This window comes from Candoia aspera, chromosome 7 (genome assembly GCF_035149785.1).
Source record: "Candoia aspera isolate rCanAsp1 chromosome 7, rCanAsp1.hap2, whole genome shotgun sequence".
NCBI lineage: Eukaryota > Metazoa > Chordata > Lepidosauria > Squamata > Boidae > Candoia > Candoia aspera.
The window spans coordinates 68,297,481-68,314,953 of NC_086159.1; the positions used below are offsets into that span (position 1 = coordinate 68,297,481).

A 17,473-nucleotide genomic window follows, 5' to 3' on the forward strand; every position below is an offset into this window, starting at 1 on the left:
AACAGCCTTTCAAGTGAAAAGGAATCATGAACTGTTTAAAAAATAATACTGCTTGCCAGATTACCAATGTCTGCTCTGACAAAAAAAAAAAAAGAGAAGGAACTACAGAATAAGAAGATACTGTCTAGGTCTAATAACGGATAACTCACTTCAGCCTTTACCAGAAATAAAGAAAAGAGATAGGAGTCTGTTTTAATATATATTAAATATAGCATGTTGCAAACTGAACTTAAATAATTCAGTACTTTCACAAGCCATGGCAACAGTGCCTTCACCTCTGAGACTCAGTAGATGCTTAATTCATTGTTAGAAGTAACCTAAAGTACATTGTGTCATCTTTCCAGTAGTAGAAAAACATTCTTTCTTTACGAGACTCCTATTATAAAAGACCAACAGTAGTTCACAATTAAACCCTTTTTAAAGGTAATTGTAAATAAAGCATGGATATTCAATGATCTGACTGAAGTATGCTCCTTCAGTTCTGTCTTCAGTCACAGATGAATGGTAGAATAAATGTCTGCAAAGAGAAGGTCCAGGATTCAGTCTCTGGCATCTTGAATCGAATGATCTGAAATAAATAGGCTACAGAGAGACTACCCAACAGAGAATATTTGTTCCCAGTCCATACATCCTGAAATTAACTGGGAGCCAGTGAGAGTCATGTAAACTGTACAATATCTTTGCAATAATCTAGATTAGAACTAGTCTAAAAATTACCAGGGCAGGAATCATTCAGATGGAGGCACCTCAGTTCAAATAGGGCTGTGACTGTACAGAAGCCTAAACAGCTTAAATGTACTTTGTGCCATAGAGGATAGTTCTACCTAAAAGGACAGAGATGGATCTAGAAGCACTCTCAGTGACAAACTTGATTTATCCAGAGCAGATGGAATGCCACTCACCTGGGTGAATATATCATCCACTAACAGAATCAGTCTTGATTAGACTGAGTTTCAGTTTATTAGCACTCATCCAATCCGTTGCCACAGCTAGACACTGAATAAACACTTCCACCCACCTCATTGGATTTGATGAAATAAAGAAAGCTATTTGTCATCAACATTTTGATGGCATTTTACTCTTAATCCCCAAATTATCCTATATAGCTGTTTCATGTAGATGGTGAACAGCATGGTGGGTAAAATATGAAATGTTGCGTTGAAGTGTTGAAGAGAAATCTCCCAGGATCATCTTCTAGAAACAACCATCTACTTAAAGTATAAGTAGGATCACCAAAAATATCAGAGCAATTTCTCAGGTTGGAGATTATGCTTTGTCTACTGTATGGGAAAGAATGCAGAAAATACAGAAATGTTATAGCTTTCAAAGGAAGAGATTGAGAACTGGAAACTAGATTTGGGTTGGTCAGAGGAAAAAGCAGGAAATGGGGTAGAACTGTTTGAATCAGTTTCTATATTGAGTTCTTCCCTCTCAGATAGAGGTGATTAATTGCCTTAATTGGCCATCTGCATGCAATCAAACTTAGTCTGTAAGCTGCATTGTGTGATTTCTTAAGAAAGCAGCAACTGTGTTCTTGAAATAATGAGCCTAACAGCAAAGATATTGTATATAACTCAAGACAGTCTCTCTAGTGTTTCTCAACCTCAACAACTTTTAAGATGTGTGGACTTCAACTCCCAGAATTCCCCAGCCAGTATGGCTGACTGGGGAATTCTGGGAGTTGAAGTCCACACATCTTAAAGTTGCTGAGGTTGAGAAACACCGCAAGGATAACATGGTCAGTGATATAGAAAGCTGCTGGGAGATCCAGGAAAATTAGTGAATCTGCAACCTGTCTTTCTTTCACTCTTGCTGCGTTGGCAAAGAACATTCCACAGGGCAATCAAAGTGGTTTCAGAGCCAAAACCTGGCCAAAATCCCAACTGATGTAATGCAAACCATTACATTATCGGTTTGTTTCATTGCTTCTAGTTATTTGTAAAACCAAGGGAGAATATTAATGACGCTTTTTCACATCCTTTCATTAATTTGCATAGTATTTGCAGATTGGTATGCAAGTGTGTAAGTGTTGTCTGTGAGTGTTTTGTTTTATATTATATATAAATAAAAATCTTAACTCCCTGGTAATTTCATGAACACACATATACAGTTTTTGTGGCAGCTGTGCCTTTTTTTACCTCCAAGATGTTTGTCAATTTCTTGGTCTAATCCAGGGTTTCTCAGCCAGGGTTCCATGGAACTCTAGGGTTTCATGAGAGGTCACTAAGGTTCCCTGGGAGATCATGATTTATTTAAAAAAAATATTTCAAATTTGGGCAACTTCACATTAAAGAGGTAAGTTTCATTCTTTATTTTTAGTTTAAGAACATGCATATATACAGGCCTACCCATGAAACGAATATAATCATTTGGTAACTTGTGGCCTATATTTGAGCCTGAATGTGCAGGGGTTCCCCGAGGCATGGAAAATATTTCAAGGGTTCCTCCAGGGTCAGAAGGTTGAGAAAGGCTGGTCTAGTCTGTAGCGCATCCAAGTGCTAACTCGGCCTGAACCCTGCTTAGTTTCTACAGCCAACCAGGTGCTACCTCCTTGTTGAAGCATTATATAAATAGTGTAATCTAAATATACAATGAGCATTTGTTCTATTGGCAACACATTATTTTAATTAGTGAGGTTATCCATCCAACTACAACCCAGCATTTATGTCACTTTTAATAAAAATGAAGAGGCATGGTTTATGTGTCTGAAGCTAGTAGGAGTCGTAGTTGTTTATTCGTTTAGTCGCTTCCGACTCTTCGTGACTTCATGGACCAGCCCACGCCAGAGCTTCCTGTCGGTCGTCAACACCCCCAGCTCCCCCAGGGACAGGTCCGTCACCTCTAGAATATCATCTATCCATCTTGCCCTTGGTCGGCCCCTCTCCTTTTGCCTTCCACTCTCCCTAGAATCAGCACCTTCTCCAGGGTGTGGCCAGAGTATTTCAGTTTTGCCTTTAATATCGTTCCCTCAAGTGAGCAGTCTGGCTTTATTTCCTGGAATATGGACTGGTTTGATCTTCTTGCAGTCCAAAGCACTCTCAGAATTTTCATCCAACACCACAGTTCAAAAGCATCTATCTTCCTTCTCCCAGCCTTCCTTATGGTCCAGCTCTCGCAGCCATGTGTTACTACAGGGAACACCATTGCTTTAACTATGTGGACCTTTGTTGTCAGTGTTAACTATTTTGTTGTCAGTGTTAACTATTTTATCGAGATTTGTCATTGCTCTTCTCCCAAGGATTAAGCGTCTTCTGATTTCCTGACTGCAGTCAGCATCTGCAGTAATCTTCGCACCTAGAAATACAAAGTCTTTCACTGCCTCTACATTTTCTCCCTCTATTTGCCAGTTATCAATCAAGCTGGTTGCCATAATCTTGGTTTTTTTTAGGTTTAGCTGCAGGCCAGCTTTTGCGCTTTCTTCTTTCACCTTCATCATAAGGCTCCTCAGTTCCTCTTCGCTTTCAGCCATCAAAGTGGTATCATCTGCATATCTGAGATCGTTAATGTTTCTTCCAGCAATTTTAATTCCAGCCTTGGATTCCTCAAGCCCAGCTTGTCACATGATGTGTTCTGTGTACAAGTTGAATAGGTAGGGTGAGAGTATACAGCCCTGCCATACTCCTTTCCCAATCTTAAACCAGTCCGTTGTTCTGTGGTCTGTTCTTACTGTTGCTACTTGGTCGTTATACAGATTCTTCAGGAGGCAGACAAGATGACTTGGTATCCCCATACCACTAAGAACTTGCCACAATTTGTTATGGTCCACACAGTCAAAGGCTTTAGAATAGTCAATAAAACAGAAATCGATGTTTTTCTGACACTCCCTGGCTTTTTCCATTATCCAGTGGATATTGGCAATTTGGTCCCTAGTCCCTCTGCCTTTTCTAAACCCAGCTTGTACATCTGGCAATTCTCGCTCCATGAATTGCTGAAGTCTACCTTGCAGGATCTTGAGCATTACCTTACTGGCATGTGAAATGAGTGCCACTGTTCAATAGTTTGAACATTCTTTAGTGTTTCCTTTTTTTGGTATGGGGATGTAAGTTGATTTTTTCCAATCTGATGGCCATTCTTGTGTTTTCCAAATTTGCTGGCATATAGCATGCATTACCTTGACAGCATCATCTTGCAAGATTTTGAACAGTTCAGCTGGGATGCTGTCGTCTCCTGCTGCCTTGTTATTAGCAATGCTTCTTAAGGCCCATTCAACCTCACTCTTCAGGATGTCTGGCTCTATCTCACTGACCACACCGTCAAAGCTATCCCCAATATTGTTATCCTTCCTATACAGGTCTTCCGTATATTCTTGCCACCTTTTCTTGATCTCATCTTCTTCTGTTAGGTCCTTGCCATCTTTGTTTTTGATCATGCCCATTTTTGCCTGGAATTTACCTCCGATGTTTCTAATTTTCTGGAAGAGGTCTCTTGTCCTTCCTATTCTCTTGTCTTCTTCCACTTCCACGCATTGCTTGTTTAAAAATAATTCCTTATCTCTTCTGGCTAACCTCTGGAATTTTGCATTTAATTGGGCATATCTCCCCCTATCACTGTTGCCTTTTGCTTTCCTTCCTTCTTGGGCTACTTCTAGTGTCTCAGCAGACAGCCATTTTGCCTTCTTGGTTTTCTCTTTCTTTGGGAGGTATTTTGTTGCCGCCTCCTGAACAATGTTGCAAATTTCTGTCCATAGTTCTTCCGGGACCCTATCTACTAAGTCCAGTCCCTTAAATCTATTCTTCACCTCCACTGCATATTCCTTAGGAATATTAGTGAGCTCATATCTAGCTGATCTGTGAGTCTTCCCTAATCTCTTTAGTCTGATCCTAAATTGTGCAATAAGAAGTTCATGATCTGAACTACAGTCAGCTCCAGGTCTTGTTTTTACCAACTGTCTAGATGTCCGCCACCTTTGGCTGCAAAGGATGTAGCCAGTCTGATTTCGGTGTTGTCCATCTGATGAAGTCCATGTATGAAGCCGTCTCTTAGGTTGTTGGAAGAGAGTGTTTGTTATGCAGAGTGAATTGTCTTGGCAAAATTCTATCAGCCTATGTGCTGCTTCGTTTTGTTCTCCCAGGCCATGCTTACCTGTAATTCCAGGTGTCATTTGACTGCCCACCTTAGCATTCCAGTCTCCTGTGATGAAAATCTCTTTTAGGCGTGCTGTCCAGTAGGTGCTGCAGATCCTCATAGAACTGCTCTACTTCAGCTTCTTCAGCATCTGTGGTTGGGGCGTATATTTGGATCACTGTGATGTTAGATGGCTTGCCCTGAATTCGAACTGAGATCATTCTGTCATTTTTTGGATTGTATCCAAGCACTGCTTTAGCCACTTTACTATTAATTATGAAGGCTACTCCATTTCTTCTGTGGTCCTCTTGTCCACAGTAGTAGATCTGGTGGTCATTTGATGTGAAGTGGCCCATTCCAGTCCATTTCAGTTCACTGACGCCCAGAATGTCTATCTTTAGTCTTGACATCTCACCAATAACCACATCCAATTTGCCCTGGCTCATAGATCTTACATTCCAGGTTCCAATGGTGTGTTGATCCTTAGAACATCGGATTCGCCGTTCACCACCAGCATCGTCAGCCGCTAGCCATCCTTTCGGCTTTGAGCTAGCTGCGTCATCACGTCTGGGGCTAGTTGAATTCATCCTCTGTTCCTCCCCAGTAGCATTTTGACCATCTTCCGACCTGGGGGTCTCATCTTCCGATGGTATACCGACATATCTCTCGTTGTACTGATCCATTTAGTTTTCACGGGAAGAATACTGGGGTGGGTTGCCATTACCTTCCCCAGGGATCGCATTTAGTCTGACCTCTCTGTCATGACCTTCCCGTCTTGGGTGGCCCTTCACGGTTTAGCTCATGGCACCATTGAGGTGCTCAAGCTCCAGCACCACGACAAGGTAACGGTCAGTGACTCATAAATATAAAATTAGAATGAAGGACTTAGTGAGTGGATAATCGGGTATCTGCAAATTTTGATCCATACTTTCCCAGGCAGCTTAGTGAATATCACATTCCACTGTTTAAAGTTTATCATGGTATTTTCATGGAAAAAAGAAAATATGGGAGTTAAATCTTTATATTCTGATTATGGTAACATTCATCTTATATTAAAAACAGATAAAAAGAACTAATTGTTGCTATCGACTGAACCTGAATCTGTCTCCTTTTATTCAGTGCAGCAGTTTGTTTGAAGAATTTTGTTTCATAATGTTTAAATAATTGTTTGTGTTTGTTCTAATCTAATAGTTCCCCTCAAGGTTAATGTGCAGTGTCATGCCATATTACCCAAATGATAGAAAGAATGAGAGCTTCCCTACAACATATTTGCTTATAGACTGCCTTAGAGCTAGATATTATGTTAGAGAGTACTATATTACATGTAGATTTTTAGATATAAAAGTTACAGGCACAAATTCTTTTCAAACACTAGTAATATCTATTTATGGAAAGAGGAATAAAGTTCTTTTTTTTTCAGCTTATTCATGAAGACAAGTTTGTGTAATCATCCTAGCATTACACAAAATAAAAATTTAAAAATGCAGCTGCATAATCAATGAAATGAAATGTTGATTAACACTTCTCACCCCAATCCTGAGGAGTAACATAATTAGTAGCTGTGTTGGCATCCCAGAAGATACATGAATAGATCTGTCCACTCTGCTTCATGTTGATTTATCATTGTGACTAATTCATTTATATAGTATCTTAACTTTCTAATCAAGATCATGTAAATACAAGCATGTGCTGCCTACTCTTACATCCTTATGTCTATATTCTTTCTTATATGACATTTTTAAATGATACAAAAATGATAAAGGCAAAACTGAAATACTTTGGCCACCTAATGAGAAGACAGGACACCCTGGAGAAGATGCTGATGCTAGGGAGAGTGGAGGGCAAAAGGAAGAGGGGCCGACCAAGGGCAAGGTGGATGGATGATATTCTAGAGGTGACGGACTTGTCCCTGGGGGAGCTGGGGGTGTTGACGACCAACAGGAAGCTCTGGCGTGGGCTGGTCCATGAAGTCACGAAGAGTCGGAAGCGACTAAACGAATAAACAACAACACAAAAATGATTAATGCCATGAATTCTGATGTTATATAGTAATAGTAATTACTGTTATTAACATGCTGGACAATTTGACTAAACTTGACTCAGCAGTTCATTAACAGCCCCCTGCGAATCTAAATTAATTTGTTCTGAACATATGCAAACCTTTTGCTTTATTTAGGCCTAAACAATCAAGCTTGACTTGATCTGTCCTTAATTTCTATAGTTTGCACCAGTTATTGAACCAGCCATCCTTTGTATTTCTGTGTCTCATGTCATCAGTAAGGCTAATAATTTTAAAAGCTATTACCATTTTGATAAGATACATGTTGTACTAAATGATTTTTTTTCCAGCCTTTGCAGTTCTATTTGTGCATGGTGTTGGCTGCTTGATTCTTAGCAGGTTCTAAAATAATGAAATTAGGTGAGCTTTGAATACATACACAACATTAATCAACAATATCTTCTATAGCACAATCCAAATTGTGCCTGGTGATCCTTGAGAAAACATGACATAAATCTTTCTTCCCTTGGGCTGATAATCTGATTTTCCTTCTCCTGCACCTAATCACCTTTATTTCTATAGGTTCTTCATCTTGCTTTCTCTCCAGGTTGTTCATTAAATTCTGAATAATTGCATCAAGACAGAAGTGCTCTCTCTGAAATTTATGCCACAAACCTAGGATTACATTTTTGTATTCTATATTAATTACTATGGGAATAGCTGTCCAGATGATTAATGTAAATGAGAAACTAGTTTGTACTTTTTCCACAAGCAGTAGTGGGGGGAATTTACCTGCTTTAATTCTTTGACTGTTTAACAGAATATAACAAGAGTTTTGAACGTTTAGTGATCTGCTTATTAGTAATTTTAATCATGTCCCAAAGTTGGGAGAAGTTTGGGATTTCATGTGTGCTGTATTTATCTGTTGTGTATTTAGCAAAATGCACCAGGAAGAATATAGGTAACTTATTTATTTTGATGAATGATACTTCTCTTTCAGTTGGGGACCAAGAAATAGCTCCATTTCTACAGATGAAACATTATCTAACTGAGGTTGACTTATTATTATTAGATAGGGACTGGCTAACTGGGATCACTACACAAGTGAGATATTTTAATCACTTTAAACATGCTGTATTCCAAAGTGAATGTGGACCTCAAAAATGACATACATTGCCAAGAGAAGGGTTTTGTTTTGTTTTTTAAATCAAGGGACAACACCAAGAAAGCACGTCAGCGGGAAATAGCTTTTCAAACAATGAACAGCACTGAGGAAGTAGCAATGAAAACATTCACAAAGCACTCAGTGGGGGAAATAGCAGTCAATGTGAAATGGCAATGATAGGGAAAGCAGCAATCTTTAGAAATTGCGTTTCAGCAACGTTGATGGGAACAGCGGTGAACTGCCCCTGGGGACTAGTGATGGGATAGTGTGGTGGATTTCAGTAATGCTGCTGGTTCTCAGGAAGGAGGGAGCACATTCCAAGGAGGAGAACAAGATAAAAGGAGACACAGTCCAGAAATGGAATGTGGGAAAACTAAGAGGTTCAGAATAGCCACATTCTAGAGCCCTCCCAGGTGATTTCCCCTTAGGTTAGTTAGCTTTAGTCTGGCAAGGTTCTGTCTATACAGTGTGAGCAAATAAAGAACTGAAGTTTGGCTAGATTGATTCTCTGATGTTCTTGGGCTGGGCCTGACAGATAGGATGTACAGGTTGTTTCTGGGAAGAGAGTAAGTCCAACATATGCTCTAATGCAAGGCCCTTTCTTTGCCTTAGAGACAGAGATCTTCATAATTTCTCCCTGGAATGAGGAAGGGGAGAGTTCAGAGCTAATTGATCAGTGCTGCAGTTTCCCTTTGAATGAATTCAACTAGAAATAGAAATAATAATATTAGTAATAAAAGTATATTCATTATCCATGAGGCCATATCAGAATACAAAATACAGAACAATAATAAGACCATGTGTTACAAAATAGAGTAAAAGACATAGCTAAAAAGAAATGCAAATCATTTCTGTGTCACCCCTACAGTTTACCCCAATCAGATCCACATATGCAGTTCTCAATTGTACTGTTTTGTTCAGATAAAGGGCTGTGTTATATGTAATATTTGGGTTCTGACTGTGCATGAAATATCTTGTTTCAATGTAAGTATCCCAATAGGCTGTTCGTCTAATGCAGTGTTTCTCAACCTTGGCAACTAAGATATGTAGACTTCAACTCCCAGAATCCCCCAGCCAGCAGTCCACATATCTTAAAGTTGCCAAGGCTGAGAAGCACTGGTCTAATGCGTAATGCAAGATACTGATCTCTGTCTTATATAGTTGATGTTCAAATTAGACTTGGAAAGAAGCAGCTTAAAATGAATGTTGTTCTTCTTCTCTCCCTAGCTGGCCAGAATGTCAGGGACTTTGTACCATGCCCGTATTATACAAACGATGTAGATTGAAGCAAATGATTGATTTATTTCAATTATATAATTCTGCAAATTACACAATTATGTAAATTAAATTACATAAATTCAAATTTAAGACATTTACCTGTACCCAACTAAACTGAAGGGACTTAAGTCACAGTCAACTTGTCAAAGTGATTTAAACAGAAGCAATGTTCAGTGAACTTACTTTGGATCCAACCCTTTGCTACCTTACAAGGTGCATTGTAAATAACATACCTCTCTATTGAGGTTTGATAACGTGTAAGTATATTTCCATGTAATGTATTAATGCAGCATTTTGTTAAAAAGCAGATTTATTAGTTCTTAAACTGGAAACCATCCTAATAAGGTTGATACACACAAAATAAAGCCAAACAGGATGCAAAACTGTATCAGCTTGTAAGAATTGCACTGTTGATGTTGAAGGTAATCTCTCAATAAAAGGCCAAGTTGATTCATGATTTCTTTCTCTGTTCCAGAATCCTACTCAGGAAGGGACTGCTCTTCAAGTTTTCTATAATCTTGGAACTTTAAAAGTTACAATTACTAATGTCGTGGAGGGATATTGCACATCCTTGGAGGAGAATATCAGCAACGCTTTGGATATTAAGGTTTTGACTCAGCCTTCTCAGACAGCGGCTAGAGGTACTGCGTATTGTTGTTTTGGTGTATTAGACAGTGCTTCATAATTGGATATATTCCCATAAATGGGGTATGATGCAAGTCTGTATGTTCATCTTAATAATTTTGTAGTAATTGATAAGCTTCATTTTTTAATACATGATAACAATGCATCTGCAAAGTGGAAAAGTCACATTAAGGTAAATGACTTGGGCCCGTTTCCAAATCACTCTTAATTCAAATCTGTTGTACTTAATATTTCAGCACAATACTTTCATTCTGTCCAGATTTCAAGTCATGTTAGTGATAGTAACTAAAAGGCAAATAGAGATTCTGAAAAATGCAGTAAATTTTGAGTTTGCATTGCCAGGATTTTGACTGGTGCCTCTAATTTTAGCTAATAGAATATCCTACATTATGGATAATATATTATACTGAAAACTTATAACCTTATCCTTTAATCTGACATAAAATATTGATGAAGAAAAAAAGGCATTACACACTATGGAGTTTTGGCATTTTATTGCAAAAGCAGTTAAATGCAATATAATACTGAATTATTAATGTAGCTAAAAATACTGCACTTGTAGCTTTAGCCAGAAATTATTACTGCATACTGAAAAATTGTGGCACTTAAGTTTTTAACTGAGAGCCAGCAGAGAGCTAACCACCATGTCTGAAGGTGGGAGAGAGAGCAGAAATGTGCTTTGAATGCTTATGTAAGGATCTCTTGACCCCAGTCACACAGTGAACATTGTAGTTGGCTGGGTGTTAAACTTCAGTCTTTAACTTAGTAACTTTAACTAAGTGCCAGATTTCCCAGCACCCTAAAATTTCAGTGCCAGATTTCAGTGGTGTGATTTCATATCATTTCTCATAATGGGCAGGGATTAAACATGGTAATGGTAATGGTTTGCTTTGCAGAGGACTTCCATTAAACCCACCAAAATAATTCAGCCACGTTCCTTCTGGGGTCACCCCTACATTACTGGATGGTTTCTTGCAGCCCTCTGCTGAGGTGAGAAATTGAGGTGTGGATTTTGGCCCCCCTGCAATTCTCCAGAAAAGCCTCAACCTCTTGCTTTTGATCTTCACAGCAATCTAGAAGTTCGAAAATGGTGTAGTTTGTGTGACTTTTTCAAATGGTTTTGAGACAGGTTGTTTTAAAAAACACATCTAGGTGGTCCTGGCCGAGCAGCTATGCCCACACCAGGAAATACTGCAGCCTTCCGAGCAGCCCTGTGGACCAATATGGAAAAACTGATGGATCAAATCTGTGCAGCTTGTGGACAGGTATTTGGTCATTTAAACATCCTTTCCTTGGCTTGCAGCCTCCATAAAACATCTCAAGAACTTGGACTTCAGATCATATCTTTATTTTTCAGGTGCAACATCTACAGAAGGTGTTGTCTAAGAAAAGAGATCCTGTTACACATGTGTGTTTCATTGATGAATTAGCAAAGGTAATGTTCCTAGCTCTACTCTCAACCTAAATATGCCTTTATATATTGTATTTATATTGTATGATTGCTGTTTTAATTGACTATTTTATTGTAAACCACCCAGAGTCCCCTGATAGGAGATGGGCGGGGACAAAATAAATGAATGAGTGAAGGAATGAATGAATAAATAAATAAATAAAACACATGTTTGCAAAGATATATAGCAGTTTTGTGAAATTATTGGTGAAGAAAGGGAATTAATGCTTTATGACAGCAACAAGTATTTTTGAGGGAAACACTGAGCTAAGAAAAATACTGTTGCTGGATGCTTCAAGGGGAATGGGCTTATAACCGTCACTCAAGGATTACAGAGCAATTTTAACTATATACCTGGTGAGCAGAAAGAACTGAACTGTTTAACGTTGCAAGGCGAAATGAGTCAGTTTTGCTTGCCTGGTGTCACAGTGTGGTGTACTGAAATGAGACTTGACAAGGCGGGAGATCTTCCCTGGCAGCTTTGATGGGTAAGGAATGTTAAGCAATATTTCCACCTCCCAATTCTTTTTTGTCCTGTACAAGTGGGTGAGCAGCAGATTGCTCTAACAAGATGAGCAGCTGGAGGGGGTGTTTTTTTTTCCTCCCTGAATTCTTCTGGAACAACAGGGAGCCTCAGGAATGGCTTTTTGGGGTTTGTAAGCAAGGGGCAGCGGCATGGAAAAAACAGCATCGCCCTTCCCACTCAAGCATGACAGTGTTTGGGGCCAAGCTGCCATGATGGCTGCTTTTTGTTTTATCTGAAAGTGCAGTGAAATAAGTGCCTTGACGATGCAATAAATACTGTGTGGCTTGATGAATTGGTATTATATGTTAGTAGCTCAATCCAGCCATCTGTTCCTTGCTTGTTTGCAAGTTTTGTCTTTAAAAAATCAATTACTTTTACTGCTTGCTGTACCTCTGATATGAATACCTTTTCTCATCCATTCTTCTGTATTTTAGAATCTTATTTAGAAGAATTCAATTAATAGTTTTCCCAAGGACCAAGAACAATATTGGCAAAACCATATACCTGTCATAATGTGTGAGGAGAGTTCCTTTCCCCATGTTTAACTTCTCAATTTATGTAAGAGGAAAAGGGGGGGGGGACCCTCATTGTCTACCAGATTTTCAGTTCTCTCATCCACTGTTTTTTTTTCAGTGGAAGGGAGGTAAAGTATATGTGGATTCCTTGCAACGCTAAAATTAAACAGTTACTCTGTGACATGGTTTGTTTTACTTAATTGTATACTCTGCAGCTTTTCCAAACAAGTAGTTTTTAAATTAGAAAGTGGATCTTCGTATACAAAACACTTCTTATTTCATTTGAATTTAGCCCATCCCAACGGGTTAGGATAAAGTGATTATTTTTCCCAGATATTAAGATTTTTTAGTAGCTTTATGTTAGCTTAATGTCTTTTCTGGGCAAGTAAGTTGAAAGCATTATTACAGGACCACTCTAGGTCAGGTGGAAGAACAAGAATTGCCCAGAAAAATACGAGCTTTTTTTAATGAAATGAAGTCATGCTTCCCCAACCTTTTCCAAGTTAAGGGCATGAATATGATATGATCCAATAGATGTAGTATCTTCCAGTCTATCTCCAAATATTCTGATCCTGAGCCATGAAAGCCATGAGGGGATTTAAAATCAAGCTAGCAATCTAAAAATGGATCAGGAGTGAATGCAGTTGGTGTTACTCAGGTATAATATAGTCATATCATGCCCATCCACACAAACTTCAAATTTATTTATTTATTTATTAAATTTACATCACCGCCCATCTCCCCCAATGGGGGACTCTGGGCGGTTTACAATAAAATAACACTAAAAACATAACCACCTAAAATTGTCATTAAAATATAAATTTAAAAAAATGTAAAATCCAAGTGGAGATGGAACACAATCACTAAGAGGTGCTATGGCACCAGCCATCCCCAGGTGGAGCTATCGCTCTCTCCCTCCCAAGCAAGGTGGCAGAACCAGGTCTTCAGTTTCTTCCGGAAGTCTGAGAGCGAGGAAACCGTCTCAGCTCCAGGGGCAAGATGTTCCAAAGGGCGGGTGCCACTGCAGAGAAGGCTCGCCTCCTGGACCCCGCTAGATGAAATTCCTTTACTGATGGGGTCCGTAGCATACCCTCCCTGCCTAACCGGGTGGGACAGGTTGATGTTATGGGGATGAGACGGTCCCTCAGATACCCTGGTCCCATGCCATGTAGGGCTTTAAAGGTGATAACCAAGACCTTGAATTGGACCTGGAAGCAAACTGGTACCCAATGCAGCTCGCGTAACAGTGGTGTCACATGGGCTGATTTTACAGCCCTGATAACTGTCCACGCAACTGCATTCTGGACCACCTGAAGCTTCCAGATGCTCTTCAAGGGTAGCCCCATGTAGAGCGCATTGCAGTAGTCTATATGGGAGATGACAAGGGCATGAGTGACTGTTTGGAGGGCATCTCGGTCCAGGAATGGGCGGAGCTGGCGCACGACCTGATGATGTGCAAAGGCCCTCCTGGTGGCGACTTCCACCTGTTCTTTGAGCAGGAGTCGTGAGTCCAGGAGGACCCCCAGGTTCCTCACTGGCTCCGAATGGGGAAGTGCCACCCCATCCAGAACCAAAGAAGACAACTTTTTGGAACCTAAGGGGCCATCAATCCACAGCCACTCTGTCTTACCAGGGTTCAGTTGAAGCTTGTTGTTTCTCATCCAGGCCCCCACAGCCCCCAGGCACCTGGAAAGGGTGGAGACCGCATCACTTACTTCACCCAGGATGGAGATATATAACTGAGTATCATCGGCATATTGATGATACCTCATCCCATGGTGACGGATGATCTCACCCAGCGGTTTCATGTAGATGTTAAATAGGATTGTAGAGAGTACCGAACCCTGCGGCACCCTGCAATGGAGGGGTCGAGGGCTGGATCTCTCCTCTCCTATCACCACCAATTGGGAATGGCCCTGGAGGAAGGAGGTGAACCAGCGCAAAACTACGCTGCCCGCCCCCAACCCCCTGAGCTGCCCCAGAAGGATACCATGGTCGATGGTATTGAAAGCCGCTGAGAGGTCCAAGAGAGCCAGAATGGATGCACTCCCTCCATCCCGCTCCCGCCAGAGATCATCCATAAGTGCGACCAATGTGGTCTCCATCCCATATCCTGGCCTGAAACCTGACTGAAAGGGGTCCAGGTAATCCGTTTCCTCCAGAATTCTCTGGAGCTGCAGCGCAACCACCTTCTCAACCACCTTTCCCAAAAAGGGAAGGTGGGAGACCGGGCTAAAATTGCCCAGTATAGTAGGGTCCAAGGATGGCTTCTTGAGGAGGGGTTATACCAGCTCCTCCTTAAAGGCAGCTGGAAATACTCCCTCCCTCAAGGATGCATTAACCATTGCCTGGACCCAACCACAAGTCACCTCCTGGGCTGATTTTATCAGCCAGGAAGGGCATGGGTCAAGCTGACATGTGGTTGCATTCACAGTCCAGAGAATCCTGTCCACTTCCTCAGGCCCAACAGGATCAAACCATTCCCAGATAACAGGGTAAGTACATTCCCCTGGCATCTCCCCAGACTCCTCTTCACGCTTAGAGTCCAACTTAGAATGGATCTGAGTGATTTTATCCTGCAGATGCTGTGAAAACTCTTCCGAACGGCCCCGTAGGTGGGTCCCTGGATCTACCTGACCCAGAAGAGATCGAGCGATCTTGAACAGGGCTGTCGGGTGGCATTCTGCGGATGCATTAAGAGCGGAGAAATACGCTTCACCGCTCTTACCTCTTAAAAACAAATTCTGTTTTTAGAGGCGGGTCAAATCCAGCACAGCTTATTTTCTTGTGATTGTATCCCAGTCTGTCCCTGACTGTCACATGCCAATTGAGTAACCACCATTTCCTGTTCGGTTGATTTAATACATTTTGTTAGTTGAGAGTTCAGATGCGAACCCTCATTCACACAGCACTAAAGTATTAACCCAAAGAATTAATAAGGAAGAGGTGTATAATGTAAGAACTATAGTTGGCAGTCTCTTATGCTTAAATGTCTTTTTATTCCTTTTTCCCATGGAAAATATAACAGCAAATTGGGATGCAGTATCTTAAGCAGATGGGAAAGATATTTTATGTGCCATCTGTTTAAAAGTAGAAGCTGTAGGGAAAAAGTGCTTGTGGGAGAGCTTGTAAGTGGGCACATTCAGAATCAATATATGGTGTTCAGTTAAATGAAGCTGGAGCGTTATTCTCCCTTAAAGGTGAATCTTTGTCTTTCTGAGGAGAAGGTTTTCTTTCAATGCTTATTTTCTTCCCATTTATATTAATTTAAATTGTAACCTTATGCTTATATGTTACCTAACATTACACCCAGCTTCGCTGCCTGGTAAACACAATTGATAACATTTACTGAGCTGCCTTGTGTCATGGCTGAAATAGGTTTTTTAAGTTCCCCTCTTCTCTAACATATCATAGCAGCTAGGTAGGATGTTTGGAATTGCTGAATAAACAGCTAAAATGTAGACATGCTTGACAAAAGCAGTGCTGAGTGATAGAGGAAGCCAGATGGGACTCCAAGAATTGTTAACTATGGTAGTAGTAGCAGTTATTATCAGTCAAAAGTCAAAGTAATTTCACATATATTAACCCTTCTCAGTGTTTGGAGTAGGAACTTGGATTTCTGTTTGTCCACATTAGTAAGCTTAGTAACACCAAAGCACAAGGTGGCCCATTTTAAAAGGGCACTGTGCCTATTCTCACAGGAGACAGTAACATGAACCCTGAATTTTACATTCTGTTTGCTAATTGCTGCTAACTAGGCTAATGTTGTCACTGTATTTATTTTCTGCAACAGCTGCAGTTCTAGTTAAGAGGTCCATCTGTCTCCTTGGTAACTCTGCAGCGCAAGTCTTATCCATGAGCATATTACAGTTCAAGCCCTGCGGAGCCTTTAAGAATGAGAAAATAATAATTAAATATTTTAAAAAGTCATAATCAAAGTACGTCTTAGGATTTCACATTGTTGTACTGACCCAGATGAGAAGATTACATGGGTTAGCTACAGCGAGTTGGGCCTCATGAACTTCCTTCTCTCTTGTGGCAATATTTGAAGAGGAAACTAGAAGGTCCCAGTAAGCAGTGTTGCAGTATTTTCCAAACCTGGCCCAGCTATGATTAGGATGAATGGTGATTTAATTTTGTTCAGTGAAAACAAGGCAGCTTCATCTGTATTCCATGTCTACCTTGTCTTCCTCTGCATATTTTCATTTTTAGCAAATAACTAAATTTTAGCAAATAACTGTTGTGTTAGTCACTGTCAAAACACAGAATGTGCAGTGGAATTGTGAACCATAAGTCAGAATCAAGAGAATATTTTAGGCATCTTCAAAAGTGAACCATGTCTCCTTTTTCAATCTCAGAAGAGTTTAATCTTTGGCTTGGGAGGCAAGCTATTGTTTGAGTGACACAAACCCACTGTAGACCACCATGTGCCATGATGCTTAGAAATGTATGCATTCACATCACTCCTGGACCCCAACAGACAGGTAAAATAAGTTCTAACATCTTCCCAATTGGCAAAACTATGGTTTCTTTTTTCTCTGTGTTGGTCAGGAGCACCAAAGGTTCATGATTTGGTTCTCCCCTCATTACACAAGATAAATTTCAGAGATCACTTGTGAATGAAAAAAAATTGCCCCCAGGATTGCCTGTTCAAGAATTAAGCAAACACACACTTAAGCTTCCAAATCTTTTGTGGTTCTACAGGTAGGTAGGTAGGTAGGAAGGAAGGAAGGAAGGAAGGAAGGAAGGAAGGAAGGAAGGAAGGAAGGAAGGAAGGACTGTATTTTTGTTCTCATCTGTGTGAGAATCTCTCCTGTTAAATTTTGCATTG

At 40.3% G+C, this 17,473-nt stretch overlaps 1 protein-coding gene across 2 annotated transcripts in view; it reads left to right on the plus strand.

The window, feature by feature from the left end:
- Positions 1 to 17,473, plus strand: part of COG5 (component of oligomeric golgi complex 5) — a 139,224-nt gene that overhangs the window by 76,283 nt on the left and 45,468 nt on the right. For both annotated transcript variants that reach the window (XM_063308002.1, XM_063308003.1), the window contains 3 exons: positions 9,982 to 10,147; positions 11,304 to 11,416; positions 11,509 to 11,586. In XM_063308002.1, the coding sequence (XP_063164072.1) occupies positions 9,982 to 10,147; positions 11,304 to 11,416; positions 11,509 to 11,586 (357 nt within the window). The remainder of the gene's footprint in view (positions 1 to 9,981; positions 10,148 to 11,303; positions 11,417 to 11,508; positions 11,587 to 17,473) is intronic.